The sequence below is a fragment of the Callorhinchus milii genome, unplaced genomic scaffold (assembly GCF_018977255.1).
Source record: "Callorhinchus milii isolate IMCB2004 unplaced genomic scaffold, IMCB_Cmil_1.0 Scaffold2, whole genome shotgun sequence".
Taxonomy (NCBI): domain Eukaryota; kingdom Metazoa; phylum Chordata; class Chondrichthyes; order Chimaeriformes; family Callorhinchidae; genus Callorhinchus; species Callorhinchus milii.
Window position 1 is genome coordinate 70834054 of NW_024704743.1, and position 27959 is coordinate 70862012.

The 27959-nt window shown below is 41.1% G+C and overlaps 1 protein-coding gene across 1 annotated transcript in view; it reads left to right on the forward strand.

The window, feature by feature from the left end:
- kcnh8 (potassium voltage-gated channel, subfamily H (eag-related), member 8) overlaps positions 1-26457 on the forward strand; it is a 150156-nt gene extending 123699 nt beyond the window's left edge. The window contains exons 12-16 of the mRNA XM_042332486.1: positions 5624-5665; positions 6109-6467; positions 9249-9355; positions 10951-11030; positions 25730-26457. Of these exons, the coding sequence (XP_042188420.1) occupies positions 5624-5665; positions 6109-6467; positions 9249-9355; positions 10951-11030; positions 25730-26428 (1287 nt within the window). The 3' untranslated portion in view covers positions 26429-26457. The remainder of the gene's footprint in view (positions 1-5623; positions 5666-6108; positions 6468-9248; positions 9356-10950; positions 11031-25729) is intronic.
- Positions 26458-27959: the final 1502 nt, after the last annotated feature.

Consider the following 27959-nt stretch of genomic DNA (forward strand, 5'->3'; position numbering starts at 1 on the left):
CTGCAGTTCCAAAGGATGGGGCAGAGAGGCTGAAGGGCTGACGGCTACTGGAAGGGCAGACCGGGTGGGTGACGTGGAGCAGGCAGGAACCTGCTGAGCAGACAGGTTGATATGGCATTAGAAGGTCACAAAGGTAGGAAGGATCAAGACCATGGAGGGCTTTGAAGGCAAGGACGAGGATTGTGGACTCTGTCCTCTGAGAGATGGGAAGCCAGTGGAGCCGGATGAGGGTGGGGATGATGGGGTCACTGAGCCTGGTGCAGAAGAGGACATGAGCTGCAGAGTTCTGGATGATCCACAGCTTGTGAAGGGAAGAGTTGGGAAGGCCGACAAGCAGGAACTTCGCTCCCTCCCTTGCCTCCTTCAAGGCGTATCTCAAGATGCCCCTCTTCGACCAAGCCTTCGGCCACCTTCTTACCCTCCCTGGCCTCCACCTCTCCTGGTGCCAACTCACTGTTTGGGTCCACAATCCTGACTGTCCAGCACCTTGGGATATCCTCCCGATGTGAAAGGCCCTCCTGGATGTAATAACTGTATGGATGAGGGTTTCAGCGACCTGTGGGGTGAGGCAGTGGTGGAGCCGAGCGATGTTGTGGAGGTGGGGGAAGGCAGAACGGCAGTGGCCCTGGAGTCAAGGGTGGAGATGGAGATGAAGAGATAGAGTTGGGTGTCATTCGCATGCGTATGGATGTTGACCCCATGTCTGCGGATGATGTCACCAATAAGGAGAATGTAGATGTTGAAGAGGAGGGGACCAAGGACAGAGCCCTGAAGAACTAGGCACTAGGTGTTGCATGGGCTAGAGGAGAAGCCGTTTGTGGAGTTAAAGTAGAGACAGTGTGAAGGGTAGGATCTGAACCAGTCAAGGACAGGACCATGAAGGGTGAGGTGAGAGGAGAGGTGGTGGAGGAGAATAGAGTGGTTGATAGTGTCAAAGACCTTAATGAATAAAACTAGCCTTTTTCTTCTCTGTTCACTGAAGAATTTAACTCTCGTTTCAACCATAAGCATCATCTTCCAACATCCTCCTCTTGTTTATGGACAACACGTTGTTGCTAAAATTATGGAACGTAGGAATTCTCTGTCCTATCTGAAAGGACAGCCTGAAATACTCATGGCTGAGGATATTATCTGCTTGTGAATAAAAAAGTCATCTGGTTGGTTCACACATACTAAACATAGGATATTGCAGTGTTTTTAACCTAGTTTTATATCATTGACAGTATTCTGGCAGCAAATGTGACCTATATGCTATAAATTCTGTAGCTCACAGCAAATGGCATTGCAGAAACTGAAGTAGCAACAAACTTCATCTTCAGCAAAACTCTCAATATGATCAAAACTAATTGTTTGAGAATAAAGCCATTCTTCATAGAATATTTGTCACACAAACTATTTTAATTTGGCTTTTTCATGGTTCCTTTTTAAACTTGCAGCTAATTTTAGAATTTTGCTGAGGTAGGAACTGAAGATGATTTATCACTACTGATGGTGTGGTTATTATAAAAAACAGTAACCCAGAAGCTACAGCACTAGTGCATGGGAGGGGGAATTCTCTGAACACCTGTAAGTTAGCAGAGCTTTATAGATGATAAAATTATACTGTATTCCCTGCTCCCTGCTTTCTCATAAAGTTCCCATAAAGAACTCAATGTGTAGGGAAATGCCCCTGAATTCCTGGAGGATAGAGACGAGAGATGCACGGAGGGCATCTCCAAGCACTTCACATGATTTCTTGTAATCTGTAGTGAGTGTGTATTGTGTAGGCAAATGCATCAATTAATTTGCACACAGCAGTGTCCCACAAACAGTAATGGAATGAATGACTAATTTTATCTGGGAGATTGTTGACCATGACACTGTTAGAAACTCCCTTCTCGTTTTCAATAGAGCCATGCGGTCCACCTGAACAAGTTGATAAGACCTTGGTTTAATGTCTCATCCAAAGGACAGCACTTCCGACAATATAACGAATGTTAGACTATATGAGTTCACATTATCAACGTGGGGCTTGAGCCCACAACCTTCTGATTCAGAGGTGAGAGTGCTACCAACTGAGCCATGCTGACACTGCAAATTAAGTCTGCATTGAGAGAAATTCCACTGATCCAGATTTACTCTATTTTCTGTCCAGAATTTAGCAAATATGAATTCCAATGAAGTTTGAACATAGTTTTCTACAGTTCTTCATCAGAGCTTACAGAAAACTGGATTCAAAATTAAGGCTGTATTTAAGAATTTGTCAAACTCTAAGAAAAACAGAGTGTAGGCCCGGAAAATTGTTGTTGAGAAACGTTGAAACGCTTGTCTCAATTTTATTCGCCCTCAAAATACAATCATTGCACTCACAGCAAAGTCTGTGAGCCGCGTTGAGACATCCACCCGATGTGAAAGCAGCTTTATCAAATGCAGAGGGAGTTTGGCCAAAATGCTGGTTTATTGTGGAAGCGAAACAAACCTTTCAGGTTTGCTCACCTATCCTTCCTGGCTGGTGAGCAATGACGCCGCACGTATCAGAGATATGTGCCTAGATGCTAGATACTTTCAGGATCTCAGGAGGAAAGAAGTATGGATACAGGGAGCCACAGTGGTGAAAAAATATTTTTTTGAATAATATATATTTGATGCACAACGTGAAAATACATTGTAGCTTAGTCTAAACGATACAATGATTCACTTTTGCAACTCTTTTCTACAGCAAACTTAATAATATTTGTATCCCACATTGCACAGTATATTCAAAGTATGGTTATTCTGGACATTATTTGTTATATCCTCCAGGAGATATAAAGGAGTGAGGAATTTCAAAGCTATTCCAGTGTAAGCCAAAAATGATAACCCATTTTGTGCTACATTTTTGCAGAAAATGTATTTGCTTTGGAATCACCATATGAGCATTAGTTTCAGCAGCTATGGAGAAATCCCATCCACTTCCATATGTCAACAGAGTTACGGCTTTTAAGGATTTAAAAAGCATTTCATTCATACAATTCTGGATTAAAGAAAGTAGAAAGAACGTTTGTTCAGAAATACTTTGGGTAACAGGAGAAGATCCGCCCACACCCTCACTCACATAAAGCTTTTAAATGCAAATTGATTAGTATATTTCTAAAGAGCAAGGAAAAGGGAATGTGGCTTATAAGGTTATGTTCTGGTGGCTCCCTCTGATGGCTCAATGGAAAAAATGCACTATCTGGTGTGCAACTGAACAATACAGATTGGGAAGGTTGTGTGCTGAATTAGCTGATCTCAGCTGGTTGCTAGCGAGAGAGCTATAAATGGCTCTGTTTTTGGAAGAGGCAAAGAAAAACAGAGTGCCCACTTGTGATCATCTGAGAAAGGACTTGAGTGTAGCTGTTGAGAAAGGACAAGATCAGGCTGAGCTCTGATAGTCAGATACCTTGTTGGCACTGATTGTCTATGTGTAAACAACAACCACTTGCATTTATATAGCGCCCTTCACCCGGGGTAGCACTTAAACATGCTCTGTCCCCCAAGAAAAGATCTGGAGAAAGGGAAAAATATTAGGGGCAAAATGAAACAATACAGAAAAGCTGATTGAATGTCTTACAAAGCTCGAGAGTTGCTGAGAGTGAAGAATTGATACACCAACACCCAGCCAGAAAATATTTTTTATGGGGGATATATGATTTTCCAATACAGCTAGGCAGAGTACTTTGAACAGAAAGTATTTCCCCATTAACTTTTCATCCCCTGTAAATAACCTTTTTCAGTCTGTTCTATACAGGAGGAATGAGGGCACACCTGTTCATGCAAACTGTCCCTTCAGGGTAAATCCCATTGAATTAACACAAATGTACTTATAAGGGTTTTAGATTTTACTGTAACTAGTATACATCACATAGAATTATATATAGAATTAAATGGACTTCCCAGCCCTGAAACAGACCATTCAGCCCAAGCTTTCACACTGTAGAAGCACCGTTCCCGTTAGGCCTTTGGCTTGCCGCATTAACAGGAGCTGAGTGGGAAGAATCGCTGGCCCAAGTGACTGTTCTACCCTTCCAAATCCTACTGATAAGCCAGGTTGGCTGTGCTGTCATCAGCCGTGCCCTGGAATACTGCGGATCCACCTGGCTCAGGAATTGGACCGCCACAGAGGGCTGACGCAATTTTGACATTCCAATGACAAACACTGGAGCCATTTCAGCTCCAAGAAGTCACTGCTTACCCTTCCAGGAGGATAGTCACTTGTTGGTCATTTGACATCAAGCGCAGATTTGAACCCTCAGGTGGATGACAGGTACCAGGAACTCCCTGGAAGCTTGCAGTCGTGCAGTATTCTTGCAGTATGGTGACCAGAAATGTACTCAGTATTCCAAATGAAAATATGTAAAATGTTACTAAATATATTTAGGTTAGTTTTATTTGGTGTTCAGAGTAACAGAGCAACGTAGAGTGTTGCATGTATAGGTAGTTTGTTGATTTGATAGAGAGCAAGCAAAATTGAATCACAATGTTGTTTATCATAAAGATTTGTACTGAATCAGAGACAATCACTTTATGAATGCCATCGCTCATTGAACAGGAGAAAGAAAGACACAATGTATCAAAAATATTCTGAAATGTACATTGTATGTTTTCAATAAATTAAATTCTCAGAAAGCTAGAAATGCAATTCTGCAGATAAAGTGTTTACCTATATGTAGTGTAATAGAGGCAACATAATAGATGTCTGACAATGTGTTCCAAACCAATGAGGCAAGCAGTTCTGCAAAAGATGAAGTAAAAAGTGTACCTTGGTCTAGATTTATTCAGTTTTCAAAGCATTTCTGGGTATCTGAATTTGGCAAATTCTCAAATTCTGAAGCAGATTTTCTATAAGTTATTTCAAGAACCATAGAAGTCCAGTTTCAAAGTTAAGACTGAATTCAACAATTTGACAAATTCCACATGTTCTGAAATGCTAAGAAAACATAGTAAGTCTCGACGCAGATGGAATTTCTCACTTGCTGCTTGCAAGCTTCGGACATAATCTGTGTCACATTGGCACTGAACTAATAGTGATGTAAATAAGGCCCACTGCCAAAAGGAGAAACTCCCAAAATGAACCTGTTCTCAGTGCAATGATCACTCTACTTACTATTTTGAAATCATTTCTTAATATTCAGACATTGTTCTGCATTGTCTTTCTGTTTATGCACCCAATAACAGATGACTACCTTAATCAGTCTCAACCTCCATATCAAAGGATGTGAAGTAGCCCTTGCTGTGAGTAGGTAGTGTAACCATGGCTTTCTCCATACATCACCGCTCAAACACTGCAAAACAACAATGGCCCTAAATCATAGAGATGCTTATCGGTCTATGATCTCTTTTGTGAAAAACAGGAAGAGCAGGAATGTGATGACTCTGAGTAGTCATCAGTCCTGTAGTTAATGAGTAAATAAGAGATGAGCTCAGGCATTTACAGTATTGTGTATACAGTATGTCAGAGGGCAAACTTGAATTGACTTATGCACCTGAGAGTAAATTGTGGCTTTAACTGCTTCTTAGGACTGAAGTCACAAAGAATTCTCACTGTTTTCCAATTCATGCACATATTCATTAATACAGTGAAGGGAATCTGCGATTTTAATCTGATGTGTTTTTGTATTGATAGGGTATTTCAAGACTATCAAACAAATCATGTACCATATCCCAGGTATGCTATTGCTTTTGACTCATTAGAAAGTAGCTAAAAACTTAAATGGTTGATTAAGGCAACATGCTCTATGAACACCTGAACATCTCATTCAAATAAACTGAACATAGTTGAGTAAAGAAATCACTTAAATAAATCACCAGTTATTCTAGGGATGTAATGGTTTGTGCTGTTGACCTTTAAAGATAATGAAAGACAGGCAATATTTTCTGAACAGTAGGAAGTAAAGTATTGTGATATGATGAGATGCCTCCTAAACTCCTCTACTTTGTCCAGATTAACTGGTTCACTTTAGAAATATGTCTTGTTATATTAATTTGTTTCTCAATTTAAACTTTTCCACCAGCTGTTATTGTGTTGGCTGTTTGTCAGATGTGCTCAGTTTCTGAGTAACAGCTTGTGACACCTCTGTGCTGATTTTTTTTCGTTCCATTTGCACTTAGTTAGAGTCAAAAGGAAATGGGAACTTAAACATGGAAGCACTCCCATCCATTGCAGAAGACCAAGAGGAGGTGGACGAGGAGGATGAGACAACCCCATTATCCCGTATCTCTACCAGGTTTACATCCCACAATCGGCCTCTGGACCTTAACAAGACTCTGAACACCAGAGGTTCACAGGGAACTGATCCACAGTTAGTCTCTGGCCCCAAGGCCTTCAGATCTCCTGTTAGGGGCTGCAGCATAAGCACAAGGAGCAGACATGACAGTGAACCTGTTCAAACAAAAGAGATGAAAGACCAAAATTTAAAACTGCACCTATCTGCAATAAACAACTTTGCTCCTCCACACCTCAGCCCAAGGTAACACTTGTTCAGTTTTGTACACTGGATTTTAAATGAAAACTAATTAAAATTCAGCGCCTTGGGACATCCTCTCAATGTGAAAGGGGTTATATAAATGTAATTTGTTGTTGTTGTTGAAATTCTTAAAACAAAATGTTTCTCATTTTCTTTATAATCAATGATTTAAGGTATTTTTTAGCACGTAACAAGGGAATGTCACTGCTGGAGACTAGAGCATGTACGTAACGTTGGCGTCAGGCTTGATCCATAGTTATCTTTCCTACCCCACATCCAATCCCTGACCAGGACCGCTTTCCTCCACCTCTGCCACATCACTCGCCTTTAACCATATCTTACTTCAAATGCTGATGAAATTCTCATTAATGCTTTTGTCACACCCCATCTCGATTTTTCCAATGCATTCCTCACAGTTCTCCCCAGCTTCACTATAAACAACATCCAACTGATACAAAACTCTGCAACCGTGTCCTCACCTATACCAGAATCCACCTCCCCATCATCCCAGTTCCCCAGTTCTTGCCAGACTTCAGTGGCTATCTGTTGCAGAACGGATCAATTTCAAAATCCTCATTCTCACTTTCAAATCTCTCCATGCCCGGGTACCTCCCTACCTCTCCGATCCACTCTCACCCCACTCCTCCGCTGCCTTTGCTCAGCTAGCATTGGGTTTTTCTACACATCCCTTGATCCCTCCACTTCACAATTGGTGGCTATGCTTTCAGCCATTACACCCTAAATCTCTGAAACTCCTCGCCTCAATCCCCCCCTCTTGTCCCCTCTTTGCCTAACTTCAAACCACACCTGAAGGCTTTCTACTTCTGAAGACTTCTACACAGACATCTGTCAGACCGTGAATTTTTCTATTTCCCACCAAAGCTATTCTATGGTCTGTCTGAATAAAGTGATAGGACAACTGTTTTAGAATGTAGTTGCCTGGGTCCAATGTCTCTGGTCCTGTGTTATACTGAAGCAGGAAATAAATGGTTGACTTTGGTTTGTTTTTGTTTGGTCAGTCAGGCGTCTGACACATGAGAATATCGTTGCCATGTTTAAGAATATCCATCTATTCATTTTTCACACAGCGAGTTGTTCGGTTCTGGAATGCATTGTCTGAAAGGGTGGTTGAAACCGATTTGATAACAACTTTTAAGAGAGAAGTAGATAATTATTTGGGGAGGACAAGTTTGCAGGGCTTTGGGGAGAGAGTGGGTGATTTGGATAACTCTGTTAAAAGAGCCAGCACGGCACCGAGCTGGGGGGAGTGGGAGATAACCATAGGCACGGTCGAAGAGAAAGATCTTCAGGCGTGATATGAACATAGGGAAAGAAGTGTCAAGGCGGACGGATAGAGGAAGAGTGTTCCAGAGTTTTGGGGCATAATGTCTGAAAGTGTGGTTACAAATGGTGGAACGGAGGGCATCAAGAATATGAAGAAGGCCAGAGTGGAGGCAGAGGGTTGTGGGTTGGGGGGTAAGCAGGTCAGAGAGGAGGGAGGAGCCAGAGCATGAAGGGATTTGAAAATGAATGTGAGGATCTTGAAATTGATCCGTTCGGCAATAGGAAGCCAGTGGAGCCTGGCTAGAACTGGTTTGATGAGGCTACCGAATTTAGTGAGGTGAGTATGCAGGCAGTTTTTGGATCAGCTGGAAATTCCTATGAATTGGAGGTGCAAACCCTCGACTGTCCAGCACCTTGGGGTGTCCTCCCAAAATGAAAGGCACTAAATAAATGCAAATTAGTGTTGTTGTTGTAAGGTTTCTGTTGACGTCACTTCCTGTGCATGTGTAGTAAGTGATGTTGGTGTCAAATTTGTGGTGTGCAGGACATCCTATGGGTTGTACATGATGACTTAGATGTTGGCCATGGTCTAATGGTCTACAGAGTACTTGTCATATAAGGAGTTGCCTTATAACTGGGGTTGCTCTGTATTCATAAATTTGTACAAGATATAAAATATTGTTGAACTTCATAACTTTTACCAGCAGAATACTTGCTAGAAGTTAAATAAATATGAAAAACAAACAAGTGTAGCATTATATTTGCACTTTCTACAAATCCATTTCCTATTTTTAGATCTCTCTTGCTACCTCCTGCTAACATTTCTGGGGTTTTAACTGATCAAGTTCTCCTCCCCTTCTTCACGCTGCATAATACACTGTAATAGTGATGTGTAAGCTTCTCTCCTAGCCAATGGCAGATTAGATAGGCTCATCTACCAATGTCAGCAAATTTACCCCTGACTGGAGAAAAACAACTAATCATTCTGTTTAGTCAAAATAATCAGTTGTACAATAAATATGGGTAGAATCGGTGATATTTTCAAACTATCGTTGGTGTTAAGTAGCATCCATTAGGTGGCAACACACTTCCCTCTGTAAGTGGTTGTCTCTTTTGGGCCAATTTGTGTTTTTTTACATTGAACTGACATGACTCTTATTGCAAATTCAGTTGCGCTTATGGTCACCTCCCCTTCTCTTTTTTCCTTTGCTCATTTGTCCAACCCTACCAATGTACAGTGCTCCAATATACTATCCTGTGTGAAGGGTGTATAAATACAAATTGTTAAAGTGTAAGCCCCAGACCATCTTTGTTTTCTTTGTTTAATATCTATTTTCTTTGATTGGTCTGCAGAGGAGGAGCAAAATCTACATTCTCCCTAGCAAAAGTTGAATGCTCCAGTTACTAAACAATATACCTTTGCATATAGTATTACTGTTTGCATGTGAAACAGACACTTGTATTTCCCACTGTGTGTCAGCTGTCTGTTTGTTCCTATAGAATTGTTGATGGTATTGAGGATGAAGAAAGTTCAATAGGAAACCAAAGCTTTGAGTTCTGCAGTGAAAAAATAGGACAGGAGTCATCTCAAACTACTTCAGCAAAAGGTAATGTTTTCCATTGTGTTCATATGTGGACCAGTAAGAATGAACTGTTTAACAGTGTGTGGCAAAATTTGTGGTATTGCTTAAATTAATGTCTGTGTTAATTAGTACCATAATTAATGTTTTGTGATAACTTTGTATTCCAAATGTCACAATAAATCTGTTCTAGTACATTGAATGGGCACTGGGTGGAAGTGTCCTGCCTCCCTTTCCACTCCCCCTCCTCCCCCTTCCCCTTCTTCCACTCCCCCTCCTCCCCTTCCCTTTTTACCACTCCCCCTCCTCCCCCTTCCCTTTTTACCACTCCCCTCCTCCCCCTTCCCTTTCTCCTCCTTTCCCCTACCCCTCCTCCCTTCCCCTTCTCCCCCTTTCCCTTCCCCATCCTCCCCTTTCCCCTTCTCCCCCTTTCCCTTCCCACTCCTCACCCTTGCCCTTCTCCGCCTTTCCCCTTCCCCTCCTGCTCCCCCAGCCCAGGTGGTTGTTAGGAGGAGTGGTTGCTGAATGGAGGTGGTTGCTTGAACAGGTTTAAGACAATATTTAAGAACAAGGCATCATACATTCAAATTATCAACCAGGAAATGCAGGAAAGAGTTTTAGTAAAAGAACAATAGGCAAAGTTGATCTAAAAGGAAATGGACAAGTTCTGGGCAACTAAAAGATTCAAGTTTATAATAACATTCATTATTATGTTAGAGATGAATGCCTCAAGGCAATCTTGTGGGAAATTAATTTGGGTCAATTAGATGGATTGATGGTCTTCTCCTGAATGAAATTGTTACTGTGCTACTTTGTTAGTATGAAGTCAATTTTGCAGTATTTCTAAACACATTCCATTCCTTGATATAATATCGGTGACAATGAAGAAATGTGTTATTGACAAGAAGCAGGGGGAAAGGTGGGGGACAACCACTTGATAAAGGTGATTAAAATTCTGTGATTAGGTGATGGGTCCTTTGGGGAAGTTGGTGGGGTTGGTTGGATGGATCAGTGGTGTTCTCCTGCTGGATGTTGTTACTAGGCTTGTGATATATTACTGTAATGGTGCGTCAATCCCACACAGTAGCCAGAAATATATATTTTTTAACAATTTCATTGTTCTTTTCATTGTTTTGCCAATGAAGATAAATGTCAAATTAATACACGGCTAAATCAAATGTAAGGAATGTTATTATTATTATGGATCAATTTTCTGGTGTTTCTTCGTAGAATTTCTTAAGAAATCCAGAAATGCTTTACCTATATATGCGTGAATGCCACTCTGACTCCATTTATTTCGGAGCTGGATGGCCTCAATTGTATGTGCAATGTATTTTCAGTTGCCAGAATATGTCCCCTCTCAGATTTCTCTTTTAAGAAATTCCATTAAGAAACACTGCAAAATTGTACCTATTATTAGGAGTCAGCTACATTATATCTTTTTTTAACCTCACAAAATATATAATTTTAATGTAGTAGTGTTTTGAACCAATTGAAAATGCTGCTCTAAATGTTATCATTAATGCAGAGTGCCATCTCATTAGAGAATACAGGGGAATATACAGACAATAGCTCTTTGCAAACCTAAAGGTCATGGGTTTTACATATTATTTTTTTTACAGACTTTGATCAAGTTACTCCTGCAATGCTGGCTGCAAAAGCTGAAGAGACAAAACAACAGGTCAAAAGGCTAAATGATGAGGTAGGAATAATTATTGTGAAACGTACCATAATATGATTCAGCAACAAAGAACAGACATTGTGGACCATAATTGTTTGTCTTCTCAAAAAGTTGATTTACATTGCATTGCATATTCAGTGAGGTACGGCACTACCTCACCCCTCACGCTGCTGAAACTCTGGTCCACGCCTTTATCACCTCAAGGCTGGACTATGGGAACTCTCTCCTCGCCGGCCTTCCCGGCACCTCCCTCCACAAGCCGCAGGTCATTCAGAACTCTGCAGTTCGTGTACTGTCCCGCACCAGGCTTCGCGACCACATCACTCCCACCCTCGCTCGCCTCCACTGGCTCCCCATCCCCCAGAGGATCGAATTCAAGATCCTCATCCTCACCTACAAGGCCATTCACGGCCTTGCTCCCTCCTACCTCTCCGACCTACTATCCCCCTACTGACCTGCCCGTACCCTCCGTTCCTCTGGCTCCGGTCTGCTCCACATCCCCCGCCCCAACCGCCCTACCATCGGTGGCCGGGCCTTCAGCCTCTCAGCCCCGAGGCTCTGGAACTCTATCCCCCAGTGCCTTCACCTTGCCTCCTCCCATTCCTCCTTCAAGGCCGGTCTGAAGACCTTTCTTTTTGACCGTGCCTTCAGCTCCCCTCTCAACTCTCTACCCCCTCCTCGCTCCCTCCCTTCCCCTCCCCATTTCCCTCTTGCTCGGGTCCTGACCCAACTGTACAGCGCCTTGGGACGTCCTCCCGACGTGAAAGGCGCTCTATAAATGGAATCTTGTTGTTGTTGTTGTTTTTATAAATGTTTTAGACACGTTGTCCTGAGAGAAAAAAGAGAGAACAACTGTCCAGGGTTTCCACTGCTGATCAATGCCCACTGAACCTTTCAACAATAACTTGCATTTATATATGTCAGTTACGACGAAGGATCGTGGACCTAAAACGTTGACTCACTTTCCTTTCTTCATAGATGCTGCCTGACCTGCTGAGGGTTCCCAGCGTTTTGTTGTTTTGCCTCAACCATGAACTTCCGTTTTTGTTTCAGATTTCAGCATCTGCAGTATTTTGTGTTTTGTTTGCATTTATATAGCATCCCTCACACAGGGTAGAATCCCATAGCGCTTGACAGTGTTGGAGTAAGACACCAAGCCAGGGAGAGGTGGGAGGTGACTGTATGCATAGTTGAAAAGGAAGCTCTTCAGGCAAAACCTGAAGATGAGGAAGGAAGGGACAAGGCGGAGGAATAGAGGAAGAATGTTCCAGAGTTTCAGGGCATAGGGGCTGAAAGTGTAGCCACCGATGGTAGAACGGAAGGCACAAGGGACAAGCAGGAAGTTGGAACCAGTTGAGCAGAGGCGGTGGGTAGTGGGTTGGTGAGAGGTAGGGTTGGAGAGGTAGGGTAGTGCCAGGGCATGAAGGGATTTGAAGATGAGTTTGAGGATCTTGAAATCGATCCAATCAGTGGATAGGGAGCCAGTGGAGCCTGGCTACAAATGGTTTGATGGGGAATAGTGGAGATAAGGAGACCGGTGAAGAGGGCAATTGAGTAGTCAAGGCGGTGGGTGATGAATACATTGATGAGTGTTTTGGCTGTGTTTGGGATAAGGTACTGTCACAAGTGGGCAATGTGGCGGAGGTGGAGTAAACAATCCTGGTTAGGGAGCAAATCTGGGGTAGAAATTACCCCACTGGATGTGCATTTTGATATTCTGTAATTAAAATCTGGTCATTGATGAACTCCATACTTGAGTAACCTCTAATCTCCCCCCGACTCACTGTTCAGTTTCATTCCGCCCACCATATCTGTGCTGGTATTTTAAAGATCAATCCAGTCAGTCCCATTTAACTTCCCATTCTCCACGCCACTGTAGTTTATTTTGTTTGTTATTTATCTAGTTCTCTTTTGAAAGCTAATATTGATTTTGCCTCAACCATGGCTCAAGGCAGGGTATTGCACATGCAAACCACTGTGCATGAAAAATATTCTCCTAACCTCTCCATGTTTACTAATTATCTTAAACTACTGCCCTCTAGTCACAGTACTTCTACTCCCTGACCAGTGAAAATAATTTCTTCCGATTGACTCTATTAAAACCATTCATAATTTTAAATGCCTCTATTAGATCACCTCTTAACCCCCTTTGTTATGTTTCTTTACAGAAATAAATTTTGTTTTTTGAAAATAGCTCCTGTGAATGTTTGTTAGTAAAGACTGAGCTGCACTAATGGTAGTGTCAGAACGAGGTCTGAATTGTCAGACCTTAAATGAATATAAGAATAGAAAGGAACAAAAAAGCCTTTCCACTTCACTCCAGCATACAATTACATTTTCAGCTCATTTGTGACATTGAAAGAGAAACAGTGTAAAGCACCTTCTACTTATCACAATACTGCACTTTTATCCACATGTTCACTTCACGTTGAAGCATTATGATCTTTCCTAATTGACCCCAATTCAGTGATAGGCAGCCGAAATTTTGGAACTCTCTCTCAATCCCTCTACTTTGCCCTCTCCATCCCCTCTTTTAGCTCACACCTGAAGACCTTCCTCTTCGACATGCATTGTCGGAGATGCTTTGAGGAGAAGTTGATCCTGTCTTGACTGTTCAAGTGGATGTTAAATATCCTATGAAATTTCTTGAAAAGGGAAGGGAAATTGAATTGGCATGCTAACCAACATTTCAGTCACCTCCTTCCACAACCCACACCCCACTCGGTGTCTGGCTCCGCCACTGTTAAGCTCTCCAAATCGCTGCTCCGTGAGAAGGGCGCTCTATAAATGCAAGTTGTTGTTGTTGTTGTTGTGGCTTCTCTGAATCAGATTATCAATTTAATGGTAACACCTGCTATTGTCAGTTTTGCAATGTGAATGTGTGCCCAATAGGAAGTGGGCTAATGTCCAACCAATCATTTAGTATCCTTACAGCCATCAGGAAGGAAACATTCATCTCATCTACTTCCCACCAGCTCTAACCCACTATGCTACACAGTTCCTTAGAAATGAGACGCTCCTGACAATCTAAGTAAAGCCCAATAAAATCACACATAATAAAGAAACCTACAGCCTACAGAAGAGCTTACCAATTATTTTTCTGAAAGTGTAACAACTGCACTCGTAATATTTGATTTATAAGAATAATGATAGTTCTTCCATTTGATATAAAACCTTTAACATAAAAGTGTCTCAAAGCACTTCACAAGTAATTGATATCAAGTGTAGGCAAACGCAGGATCCTATTTATGCACAGTATCAACCCACAAATTATTAAGTGAATTATGATATTCCTGGAGAATTGCTGGCTAGCATGACAATTCAAATTCCCTTCCCTTTTCATGAAATGTCACAGGATGTTTAGCAATCACTTGAACAGTAAAGATAGGATCTTGGTTCAACTTCTCATCAAACCACCTCTGACAATGCAGTGCTCCCTTACTATTACATTGGTGCCAACTTAGTCTGTTAGTTCAAAGTCCCAATGTGGGGCTAGAACTCACGGCTTCAAACTTTGAGGGGAAAATGGGCAAAAATGATGCAAACTGATCCAAGATGATATGATATTTACAATTCAAAGATTACAAAGAATATATAGCACAGAAACAGGCCACTCAGCCCAACCAGTACATGACAGTGTTTATATTCCACATGGGTCTTCATCCATTCCCTACTCCCTCCCAAATCTATCTATTCCCTCTTCATGTGAAAGTTTAGGTTCCTCTTGAATGCATCTATTATTCAACCACCAATTCAGGCAGCAAATTCTATTTAGGAGGAACTACTTCAAGTACAAAAACCTCTGCAAGAAGTAGTTCCTCCTAAATTCTCTTTCTGATCCCCTTAGTTACCAACTCCAAAACCAGTGGAAACAGCCTATTTATGTTAACCTTATTAAACTCTTTTATAATTGTAAACACTTAATATTAGGTCCCCCATGAAATGTCTCTTTAATGAAAAAAGGCCTAACATATCCAGTCTATTCTGATAGTAGTAACCTGCCAGCCCTGGTATCATCCTTGTAAACCTATGCTGTATTCTTTCCATCACTGCTATATCTTTCTTATAGTATGGAGACTAGAATTGGACACAATATATGGTCTAACCAAGGTTTTGTACAAATTCAACATCACCTCTTCACTTTCATATTCTATCCCTCTGGATGTAAAGCCCAAAATCCTATCAGCCTTTATATAGCCTTATGTGCAGCTATTTTTAGAGATTTGTGGATCTGAATCCCAGATCTCTTTGTTCCTCCACTCCTCTTACGTTCCTATCATCTAGAAGAAAACGGCTTCTTTATTTTTCCTGCTGAAGTAAGTTACTTTTGATTTTTTTTCATTAAACTTAATTTGCCATCTATCTGCCCATTCAGTTGACCTGTTTAGGTCTTCCTACATTCTTCTGCAATCCCCTTCACTGTTCACCTTGCAAACTTTACATACCAGAATCCAAATTATTTATGTATATGGTAAACAGGAGCGGTCGTGACAGAGATCCCTGCAGAACACAGGGATCTGGTCTATGTGCAATCTATTAAATAAACTAGCATTAGTTTTAATCTATTCATCTGTAGAAAAATAAGATGTTAAGTACTAGTGATTTTACCACTTCCACAAACAAAATTGGTCATTCATTTCATGTTTGTGGGACATTGCTATGTTCAAATTGGTTGCCATGTTCACCTACAAACAACAACAACTTGGATTTATATAGCGCCCTCCACACCGGATGGCGTCTCAGAGCGCTTCACAGTAACGGATCCCGGGGCCGAGCCAGGGGGAGGGGGAGGAAAGTGATCAAAGGTGGTCGAAAAGAAAGTTCTTCAGCAAAGACCTGAAAATAGGAAGAGAGGTGATGAGGCAAAGGGAGTGAGGAAGGGAGTTCCAGAGCCTCGGGGCATAGTGGCTGAAGACATGGCTGCCGACGGTGGAGCAGAGGACTCGGGGGACAAGGAGGAGGCCAGTTGTCTAGGAACGAAGGCAACGGGCATTGTTGTGAGGAGAGAGGAGGTCAGAGAGGTAGGGGGGTGCAGAGGAGTGCAGGGACTTGAAGACAAAGGTGAAGATCTTGAAGTCGATCCTCTCTGGGACAGGCAGCCAGTGCAGTCTGGCAAGGACTGGGGTAATCGGGGAGCAGAGTTTGGTGCGGGTGAGATTGCGGGTGGCAGAGTTTTGAATAATCTGGATTTTGTGGATGGTAGTGGAGGGGAGGTCGGTGAGGAGGGAGTAGAATAGTCCAGCCGAGAGGTGACAAAGGCATGGACCAGGGTTTCAGCGGCTTTTGGAGAGAGGTATTGGTGGAGACGGACGATGCATCAGAGGTGGAAGAAAGCGGTGCTGGTGAGGGACCAGGTGTGGGGGAGGAAGGATAATTTGGGGGTCGCACCTGACGTTGTTGTTGTTGTTGTTACTATGCTCAAATTGGTTGCCATGTTCACCTACAAAATGAAGTCACTGCACAATAATAATAATAATAATTGCACCTTACCACAGTGTTGAAACGTCTCAAAGCACTTCTCAGGATATACTGTAAAGTGAATTGATTATATATTTTGTGGGTAAAACGGGGCAGCCATTGCGCACAGGAGTGCGCACTATGTCAATTGCCACATTACAGTATATCCTTGTTGAGCATTTCGGGGTGTTTTCCTGACCTGAACTCGCTATACCAAATGTAAGGATTATTATTGTTAACACTTAATCCATAGAGAATTCATCACATCTCAATAAAAACATCTCTTTAATGGAGCTAAGCATTGACAGGTGGCGATATTGAACTGAACTGGCACAAACCTAAAATTTGTGGGCATGTTCACATGTGTATGCCACATGTTCATAGTTCACTGTACACACCTCTGTTATTTTTCACCATGTCAATGTGATCAGCAACTGCACTTCTATATCCCTCACCTGTGCTGTCACCAAAATAATGATGCGCTTCTGTGTCTTTTTAACTGTATTACAGAAACATATGTTCAGTCCTTGAACTGAGTCCATGTTATATTTTGATTAACTGTAGCAGATGCAACTCCAGCTGAGTACCAGTAGAGACATAGACTGCTCGCTTCACAACGCTGCTATTCCATAATCTGATTTATTGCAAGATTGTATCATTTAATGATTTACTGAATTGTATTTAACCTAACTCCAATAGATAAACAACAACAACATTACATTTATATAGCGCCTTTCACGTCAGGAGGACGTCCCATGACGTTGGACAGACAGAGCTTCGGACCCGAGCTGAGGTTCGGGGTGGGAGAGGGGGGACGGCAGGGGGGGAAGCAGGGAGATCGAAAGCATGGTTGAAGAGAAGGGTCTTGAGGCAGGTCTTGAAGGTGGTGAGGGAGGGGGCGTGACGGAGGCTCTGTGGGATGGAGTTCCAGAGGGTGGGTGCGGAGTGGCGGAAGGTCTACCCACCGATAGTGGGGTGAGTGAAGTGGGGGACGTGAAGCAAGCCAGTGCCCACTGAGCAGAGGGAGCGAACAAGATGGTATGGGGTTAGGAGGTCGGAGAGATAGTGGGGGGCAAGACCATGGAGGGCTTTGAAGGTGAGGACCAGGATCTTGAACTGTATCCTCTGTGTGATGGGAAGCCAGTGGAGTTGGGCGAGGATGGGGGTGATAGGGTCACAGAGTCTGGTGCAGGAGAGGACACGGGCTGCAGAGTTCTGGATGATCTGCAGCCTGTGGAGGGAAGAGGAGTTGGGGAGGCCGACAAGCAGTGAATTTGCATAGTCGAGCCTCAATGTAATGAGGGTTTCGGCGCCTGCGGTGTAAGACAGTGTCGGAGCCGAACGACGTTGCGGAGCTGGGGGAAAGCAAGGCGGGTCATGGCGCAAATGTGGGATAGGAAGGATAGTTGAGGGTCGAACAAGGCCCCAAGATAAAGTCTTGAGATTATTAAATACAATATATCTGGAGAAAGAAATGCATAGACACAATCTGAGATCCCCAATCCTTGGCTCTTGTGAACCTGGGCCTAATACTGCCCAGAATTCAGTAAGCAGAGTGCAGCCCTCTAGGGAAAAAGTGCATATTCCTTTCCAAACTCAGGAAATTTCCTCATATATGGAACACTCAGTCTAGTTTGGATACTCAAATGCATGGTGATGGATTTCTGCATGTGTCAGACACACGGCTGACTAAAAAAATTTTTCATCAGCACAATTTCTCAGACCCAAGTAGAAATACCTGCTCCATTTGTCTTCAGATATATCAGGCTTTTATTGTGATGTGACATCTCTTGTGCTCAAAATCAGACTACTTTGGATGTAGCAAGTGACAATTCAGAAATACCATTTACAGTTCCTTGCAGTACAACAATCACATTGAATTAAACCTTGGCAGGGCTTAAAATAGGAAAGCTGCCAACCTATATGCAGTGTTTATGGGCAGCATTTTTAATGTGTGTGACAATGACAGTTAACTTTTAAGTCTGGAGTCAGCATTGCCCATTTTGTCTTCAGCGATCATTGTAGCCTCACTACTTTGAGATAATTATCAGTTTGGCTTAGTTGGTTAGCACTGTCACATCTGGGTTAGAATATTGTGAATTTAAACCCCATACTGAGATTTAAGACTATAGTCTAAACTAAATTTCTATTGGAGTGCTGGGGCAGTGTTGCATTGTCAAAGATACTATCTCTCTGATGAAACGTTAGACCAAGAACTGGTCTGCCTGTTTAAGAGCAGATTGAAAATCCTATGATAATATTTAAAAAGAGAGGAGAATATTTAAAAAGAGAAATGAGTTTCATCCAGTGTCCTGACTGGATCAGCAACTGTAAACTGCTTTATCAAAAATAACAACAACAACTTGCATTTATATCCCCTTCAAGCAGGGTAGCATTTCAGAGCACTTAGCAATGAAGGAGCCAACTGCCGAGCCAGGAGGAGGTGACCGTAGGCACGTCGAAGAGGAAGGTCTGCAGTTGTCGTCTGAAAAATGGGAGGGAGGGTGCAAGCCAGATAGATTGAAGAAGTGGATTCCAAAGGTTTGGGGCATAGTGGCTGAAAGCACGGCCTCTAATGGTGGAGCAGAGGGGTGGAGCAGGGCAGTGGAGAGAATACATTATTAAGAAATTACTTAAATCACAGTGTGCATGCAACTAACTGCCAATTTGGATCATGCCAGAATTGAGTAGATAAAACAAAATGTTCCTGATCAACTGGAAAATCTTAAAGTGATGATCACAGTGAGCAGCGTCTTAAACACAGCAATATGAACATAGTAAAACAGGAACAGGCCATTCTGGCTAGTCCACCTTTTCCACAAAATTGTTAGTTCTTGGTAGATCTTTAATCCCATATGGACACCCTCCAAGGCCAGTATAACAAAACACACAGTCACTACACTTTACAGTGTTTCTGTGAAGCGCTTTGAGATGTCTCGAAGATGTGATAAGGTGCCATATCAAATGCAACAATTATATTATTATAATATTATTCTAAAGATTGTGTCCAAAGGGAACATAATACTCCAACTAAGGCCTTAACTGTGCTGTACATATTGGAGAAGTTCCTTCTTACCTTTATATTCAAAACTCTTGTAATAGATTCCAGTATCCCATTTACCTTCTTCACTGCTTTCTGCACCTGCAAATTAGATTTTAATGATGTATGAACTTAAACCACAAGTTCTCGCTGATCATTGATTCCTCTTTGTACAGTACTTCCCAATTTGGAACATATTCTCAACCATTGTTCCTCCATCCCAGGTGTCCTACATGACATTTTGCAATGTTAAACTCCATCATCATAGATTTGCCCACTCACTTATTCTGTCTGTTTATATTTTTCTTTCATCCACAATTTACAACACAGGAACAGTCCTCTCTATTGCTGTATCACATTCATTGATACAAAGGGTGAAGGGTTAGGGTCCTTGGACTGATAATAATAATAATCCTTGCATTTGATATAAAGTGGATTGAGTGTGTATTTTATGGATGAACGCAGCAGCACCCAGCAATGTCCCACACATGGAGTGAGTGATCAATTTTATTTATTTATTTATTTGGAGGGATTTTTACCCCCTAGAAAGCAATCTGCCAATCGACAAACAACCAGGTTCGTATTTACTGCTAAATAAACAGAGGCATGTGGAGTAAGGAAACTTGCCTACAGTTTTTCCCCCTTAACGTTTCTGATTCCTGGGAGACACCATTTGCAAATCAGAGGTCCCTTTTATACCAAATCTCTGTTTCCTATCTTACCAATTTCCTATCTGTGACACAATATCATCTTTAACTCTATTAGGAAGAGATTTCATCTGAGTGTAGATTTACTCTATTTAATCACTCCATGGCAGTCTGGGACATTGCTGCGTGCAAAGCGGCTGCCATGTTCACCATCAAAATACACAGTTTACAGTATATCAGTGAAGCACTTTGAGACGTCTCGACAACATGATAAAGCTCTATATCAAATGCAAAGATTATTATTATTATCATTATTTATACAAAATTTCAGAGCATCCAGAATTTAGCAAATTGTTGAATTCAGTCTTAACATCTCAGGCAGTTTTCTATAGTTTACAAAATAACTATAAGAACATTGACTTTAATTCACCATACGGTAAATCTAGGCTCAAATAGAATTTCTCCCCTCGAGTGTCTTAAATTTAGCTTTTTTATGTGAGACTTTGAAATAGTTTCTAAAAATCCATATAAATGACATCCATTGTTTTCTCCCTTTATCAATCACCACTGTGGTTCTATAAAAGTACTCTTCTTAGATTTGTCAGATATGATCTACCTTTCACAAACGCATGATCAGTGCATATGAATCTGGATACTCAGTTATTCTCTCCCCATTGTTAGATTCTAGTAAATATCTAACCAATTTCCTAAGTCATTTTTCATACTTCTTAAAAGATCTTATAGAACAGTGGCCTCACTGTGCACACACCTACTTCACGCAAATCATTATACCCCAAAGCCACTAGCTGGCAGCAGCCATTGACATGACCGGCAGAGCCTTTGAACCTCCTCCTTTGGGTTGGAGCATTTAATCGTGATTTGCAAAATACTGTCAGGTGCTGTCCTTCAGATGAGATTTTAAACCACTGCTTGTCTGCCAGTACTTTTCGAAAAGAGAATGGTGTTTCTCCCGTTGGACTAACTGACAATCCCCCAGATAAAATTCATCATTCATTTCATGGCTGTTTGTGGGACGTTGCTATGCACATATTGGCAATCGTGTTCACTAATAAATAGTCATTACAGTTTACAGTAAAATCCTGTGAAGCACTTTGAGATGTTTCAATGATTTAATAGAGGTTATATCAATTGCAAGGATTATTATATAATGTTGATTTGACTTTTAAAGTTTAGGTGAAATTGCTACCAAATGAACCAAGCTGACAAACAGCTTGCATCCTTGCAGTCTGTAGAAAGCTGAGGTGTTCACCTCATTACTCTGAGCTGTATCCAATCCTAGGTCCCAGAAGTAATAGGTTTGTGAGCTACCTCTCAGCTCTAATGAACCCCCAAATTATATTGTTATACACAATAAATTCACCTTTTTTTGTTTGTTTCTTGATAATTGTATCTGGATATTTCAGGAGGAGGATGTGTTTCTGTTATCCCCCAAAATAGCTTCCAGCCTCAGATTAGAGGTTGTCATGCAGTTTTGCCTGTGTGTATGTACTGCATAAGAGAACACAAAATGCAATACAATTTGCATGTTGAATGCTTTCTCACTTGATCACACAAAGCATGAAACATGATGAGAGTGCTGTTTGGAGCACTACACAAGTTAATTCCATTAGTAGAAGCAGACGAATGCTCCACAGGGCTCCTTGCTCCAGTTGAACATTTAACAGATGGAAACCAAAGGACACATTTCCAAGGTGATTGCAATGTCACAAAGCTTCTTGAAAGTTACATTCTTGTTACAAATTGCCTTTTCAGAAATCTTGCATCTCACTACTATTTTCTGTCAGTTTGGATGAAAATTCACGAAAAGTTTCAAATATTTTCTAATAGTATGTGGAGACATGATTTTCCCATTTTCATCCATGCCTTGTCCTTGCATTAGCAACAAATTCCTTTGGACAGTTTCAGGCCATTGCTCCTTATGGATTTTTCTCATTCAGACTCCTCTTCTATACATTGTTATTTTAAATAGTGCTTAATATACAAATAATAATTCTTGTCTTTGATCTCTATTGTCGAAGTATCTCAAAGGGTCATATATGATTTTATTGTAAAGTGCAGTGACTATGCGTTTGTAGGTTAACGCTCTTGCCAAGTTGAGCACAGCAATGTCCCAGATACAGGCATGAAGTGAATGATCAATTTTATTTGGGGGAATGTTGGCCAGGACAGCGCGAGAAACTCCCTTCTTTTTTTCAAATAGTGCCATAGGATTTTGAATGTCCATCTGAACAGGTAGACGAGAGTTTGGTTTAACATTTCATCAAAAGGATGGTACCTCTGACTACACAGCACCCTGTCCCCCATGTGCACTGCATTGGAGTGTCAGCCTAGACTAGAAGTTCAAAGTCCAAAGTGGGGCTTGAACCCACCTTCTAACTCAGAGATGACACAAAGCTTAGAAACATAGGAATGTGTACCACCACAAAAAAACATTGTGGTGCATCTCAAAACTCTCAACGTAAATATAATCTTTTTAAATGTCCTACACTATTCTGTCTAATATGTTTCCATCAATTTCTCTCTTCACCAAACTGCTATTTAATTCCTTTTGATATTTTTGGCATAATCTGCCTCCACCAATTCCCTGGACTGTCTATTCCACATTTTCTCCACTCTCTGGGAAGTAATTAAATGCCTGATCACCTCTACCTCTTGAGCTTGTGTTTATGTGCCCTTTTATATGGTTTCTAACTGTTAAGCATATTGGTATTCAGTTTATCTCTATTCCTTAGTACCTTCAATACTTCAATATGATCTCCATGAGCCNTTTTTTAATGCAAACTTTTCTAACTTCTGTAGCCTCTCCTTACAACTTAGATGCCTAATTGCAGCTCTCAATCTAGTTACACTTCACTGCCATGATATCCTAATGTAGTATAACACAGCAACCAGATTTACATGCAGTAGTCCAGATACTGTGACTTATTCTGTACAAGTTTTTTTATATTAGTAACTATGATTTATTCTCTTTCCCTCTAGCTGCACACTCCAAGATTTCTTTCTTTACTGCTGTACACTGTGTTATGTTATAAAAGAAATTAGCTGAACATCTGCGGCTTTGAAATATCTTGAGGGCTTTACATAGGAAGCTATCAATGCACATCTAAAGAACATCAAAGTCAACATGGATTTAGAAATCATAGACAATGCCTCAAAGAAGAAGATCTAACTAAACTAGTAGATGAGAGTTATCACATTGATATACATTTCCTGAATTTTCAAAATACAAAAAAGGTGATGAGATTTTTTAAGAAGGATAAAATTCTTGAAATAAATGACAAATTAGAGAGTTGAATTGAAAATGCCAGGCAATAGAAAGTAGAATATGTTAATCATTGGAAAATGTCTTCCAAGTATAATGACTGACAAATTTCTACAAAGGTCTTTCCTGGGTTCCCTGCTATTTACAGAAGATTCCCTGCAGAAAATAGTCTATTTGACATGGCTCTTTTCAGATAATCCAGGTTTCTCTCTTTCAAGAGGAGTGTTTTTTTTAAAATTTGGGCCATGAATTCCACATAATTTTAGATCGCTTTGTGTTAAAATTTTAAATTGTGCAAAATTGTGGAAAGTTCTTAAATTCAGTCTTAATTCTTACTATTGAAAAATATTCCAAATTTATACAGAATTCATATTTCTGCATGACCTTAACCTATGTATATTAAATCCATGTAATCCCCAAACCACGCTGAAGATCAGAAAACTCTAAGGCTTGGGGCAACAGCTGCTAAAAGGCATTACCTGGAGTCTTAGTTATGAACACATGTTTGTACATCCAGGGCTTCCCGCTTCATTCGTTTGCAGAGAGGTAAGCAGCTGCTGCTTAAGCTTCGCACTTCCCATGGTGGAAACATTGCTCAATGAGAAGGGATGTGTGTCCAAGGAAGAGGTGGCAATGCTCTCATGCATTTTATGCTGAGCTGTGCTGCTCACCAGAAAGATCGCACAGAGTTATCCAACTAGTGAGGGCCGTCCACCTGGTGAGGGTTCAAATCCTGTGCTTGTCAGATAGCATATGATCAATGAGTGACTATGCTCCTTGGAGGAGGAGTAAGGTCTCCTGGGAGCTGAACAATTGATCAAAGACAATTTCTGTTCAACTACATTCTTTCCAAAGTCAAGGCAGAATATTTTGGTGCTGGGATTGGAATTGGGCTGAAAAATGCAGTGTGGATTGTGATAACATTTCCACTGACGAAAAGTGTGATCCGAACCATCTTCAGTTATCGAAACATTTGGGAATGTTCATGAACTACTATTGCAGCTGGCTGTGATTTCTGCCTGTCAGACCCACTGACGAAATGACAGCTAACCTCGTGGAGTCTACTTTTATATTTGTCTAAATTTTGTGCTATGTGTTAGGAAAGGATAGTAAAATGATAACAATTGTGAAGTAGGACTAGACTATTGCTACATCTAGCCCAGTGTTTCTCAATGATTGATTTGAGGACTGATACGGAACATCAGTTATACTCGTGGAGTATTTGGTGCAGCGAGACTGAAAGGCCTTTATCACAGGTACACAGCAGATGTTGAAGTGGGAAGTGGGATTCATCCCAGACCTGTTGATAACTTAAAATAACTGATGTATACTTTTTGGTGATGCAATAATTAACACTGTTGATAATCGTCATCTCATGAACCACATTTGTCACCCTGTCTTCCTAAATTGTCAGAATGTACAAGTATAAACTTAAGCCATTGGAGACTTGTTCACTGAAGTTTGCAGCGTGTGATAGTGTCATCTTGTAAGGTGTTAAATTCCTCCTGCCTCTGGGTGCTGCAACTTTGACACTATGTTCTTCCAGTGACCATTATAAGTGCACATTGTCAAAGTTGCTACATCTAGTGGCAAGAGAAATTTCACCGGCTTCCGTCTCCTGGCAGATTTAATGCATTATTGGTAAATGCCATCTGAGCACTAAAGGCAGTTATTTTAAAATCATCCAAATAATTACTGGCCTAGTTTGTATGAGATGGGGGGAAATGTCTGCAGGCTACTCCATTTTCTGTCAGGTGGGTTGATACGAGCTGACAGAGTGTGTGCTCATTTTATGCCTCTAACAGATCACTTCCTGTTAACTCAGTTTGATGAATGGCAGCAGTTCAGAACCAGCCAATATTGTGACAGTATTCCTCCACTAAATAAATTGATTTTGATCCTTATCGAGGATGGGATTTACAGAATTGGAGACTTGTCTACATATGTAAAACAGGTACTCGGGGGAAAGAGTCCGGCTTAGCTTTCTGTTAAACAAAATGCAAAATACTGCAGATGCTGGAAATCTGAAACAAAAACAGAAACCGCTGGGAACACTCAGCAGGTCAGGCACCATCTATGGAGAAAGGAAAGTGAGTCAACATTTTGGGTCCATGACCCTTCGTCTGAAACCCTTTTCAGAAACCCTGTACAAAGGTTGGCCCATCAAAAGGCATAGAACCAGTAGCAAAAATGTGTATCATTTGAATGTTGAAATGCAATAAATTACACCTGTACATCGCCATGTTTGAGACTTTACAGACAACTGTGATAATAATTTTGTATATTTTTGCAGATGAATAATCTAACCCAGGAAGTGTCTAAGTTGGGGAAGGACATGCACAGTGTCGTGCATCTTTTGGAAGGACTTTTGGCAGCACAGAAAACTTCTCCTTTCTGGCCTGTACATGGTACTCATACAATGGACAACTTGAGACCGAGAATGACTTGGATGTCACATCAGCCTTGTTTCCATATGCAAAGGGGAGCGGCCCCTTGCACAATAACAAACCCAGCACCAAGCACAACAGCATCAAGCGTATGGTCCTTAGACCCAGCTGTCCAATACAGTAACTCTCAGGCAATAGGAATGATTTCTCAAAGACTAATGGAGAGTGAGCATTACCACACACACTCCTCTCCAGTTCATTCTCATCATTGCCAGTTCCCGCAGGCTGACCATTTGCCATTTGAAAGATGTGTACCTCCATACCCGGAGAGCACCTTAACCCCTCTTCAGTCCATTTCAGTTACCCTGTCAACTTCAGCAAGTTCATCGCCCGAGACTCCAATCTCACTGGTGGCCCACTGCAAGTCAAAAGAGAGCAGCATCTCAAACCTGGGTCCGGTTGATTCATCGGGCCTTGGGAATTCACCCATTTCCTGGGAACTTGAAGGAATGGCAAGCATCTCTTTGTCAAGCACAACCACATCACCCGTAGACATTGTGACAAGTTCAGTTGATTTAAAGGATGACAACTCCATTAATGTATAATGATGGTGACAAACTGTCACACACGTACACCAAAAGCATGCTCTGAAGCTGTCCATTATAAATATATTATGATTCTATTAGTGCTTTATCCTTCTGCATCTCATTCAAATTGCAGAGGTAACAGTCCTGGAAAGTGACGTGGTGGTGGTGGGGGGGATGGGAGGTGGGATGGGTGGGAAGCTGGAATTTCAGCTTAATTTGAAACAAAGTGGTAAAAAAAATAACCAATGGTATCTCCACTGAAGAAAGTAAAGGGAAACAACTTTCAGAACTGTGTAAGAGTTTTGGACTCCAGTTTATAACTCAGCAACTATTTGATAACATGGAGTAGCTTGCTGGCTCCTTCTGCAAGATCCCCAAGGTGATCAAATACCCCCTGCAGGCACAAGAGAGTTGGAGATCGGGGGCTAAGGGATAGAAACGGCTTTTGTTGCAAGTTAATTCTTGCCTGAAGCAAAGGATTCTTTTAAAAAAATCTCTGCTGAGATATCCCAGATGGATATCAATGGGACGATTTGCCCTGGGTGGTCGCATCTCCTGCTGGTTCATTTGTCAGTTCTGCCAAGGCACAGGGACAATTAGCACTGCATGCTGCCTCCTAGACAATCAGCCAACTACAGCTGGTTCATAGCCGCACATTGTATCATGTAAATCAATTTGTTCAATTATTTATCAAAAAATGACTATTTTTATATATTTGGTATGGAAACTGTATTTAAGTCACATATTTATAAAGAAACCTTTTTTTTGTGACGAAGCTTGCAGTGAAACTGAAATGCATTACTCATACCCTATTTACAATGGTAGCTCAGAAATAACTGAAGATGTTATCAAAGTACTGTAATTAAAATATAGATAGGAAACAGGGGTTAGATACCTAGATTATTTTGCATGCTCTCTACTATGAATGTACCTGCAATGATCAAAATATAACAACTAAAAGAAATAGAAAATGGCATTTATTTATTCGTCCATTCTTCAATAAAAGCAATGTATGGAATGTTAAACACATATATAATTCCAAAAATAGGTGCAGTGATATATAAAAGCTAACTAACTTTAAAAGTATTCCATGTCTTTTGGACTCTTACTATTTAACGAAAGGAACTTGATAACTTTGCATGAGGTCTGACATAGATGGTTTGCATTTATGATTATAATTTTATATATAATTATAAAATAAAAGCACTATCAATGGTCAACATTTGTAATGTTTAAAATATTGACAGCTGAGGAAATACTGCAGTGTATGTTGGAATGCCAATCAGAGGACCTGGAAATGCAATCCTCCAGTTGTATTCATATGCATGTCTCTCTGTGCTGATAGAGCACATCTTCCTTCCTGGATGGAACATTTGGCAAGGAAGCCAATCCCCAGCCCATAATGAAAGATTCTTGTCAATCAGCACAGAGTGCCATTGATAGAGGTTGTGGAGATGTAAAATGTGAATCTAAACAGAAGCCAAACAGAAATGTCCGTAATTAGCACTTATATCATTCAGTGCTCATTATACAACTTTGAAGTTTGAGC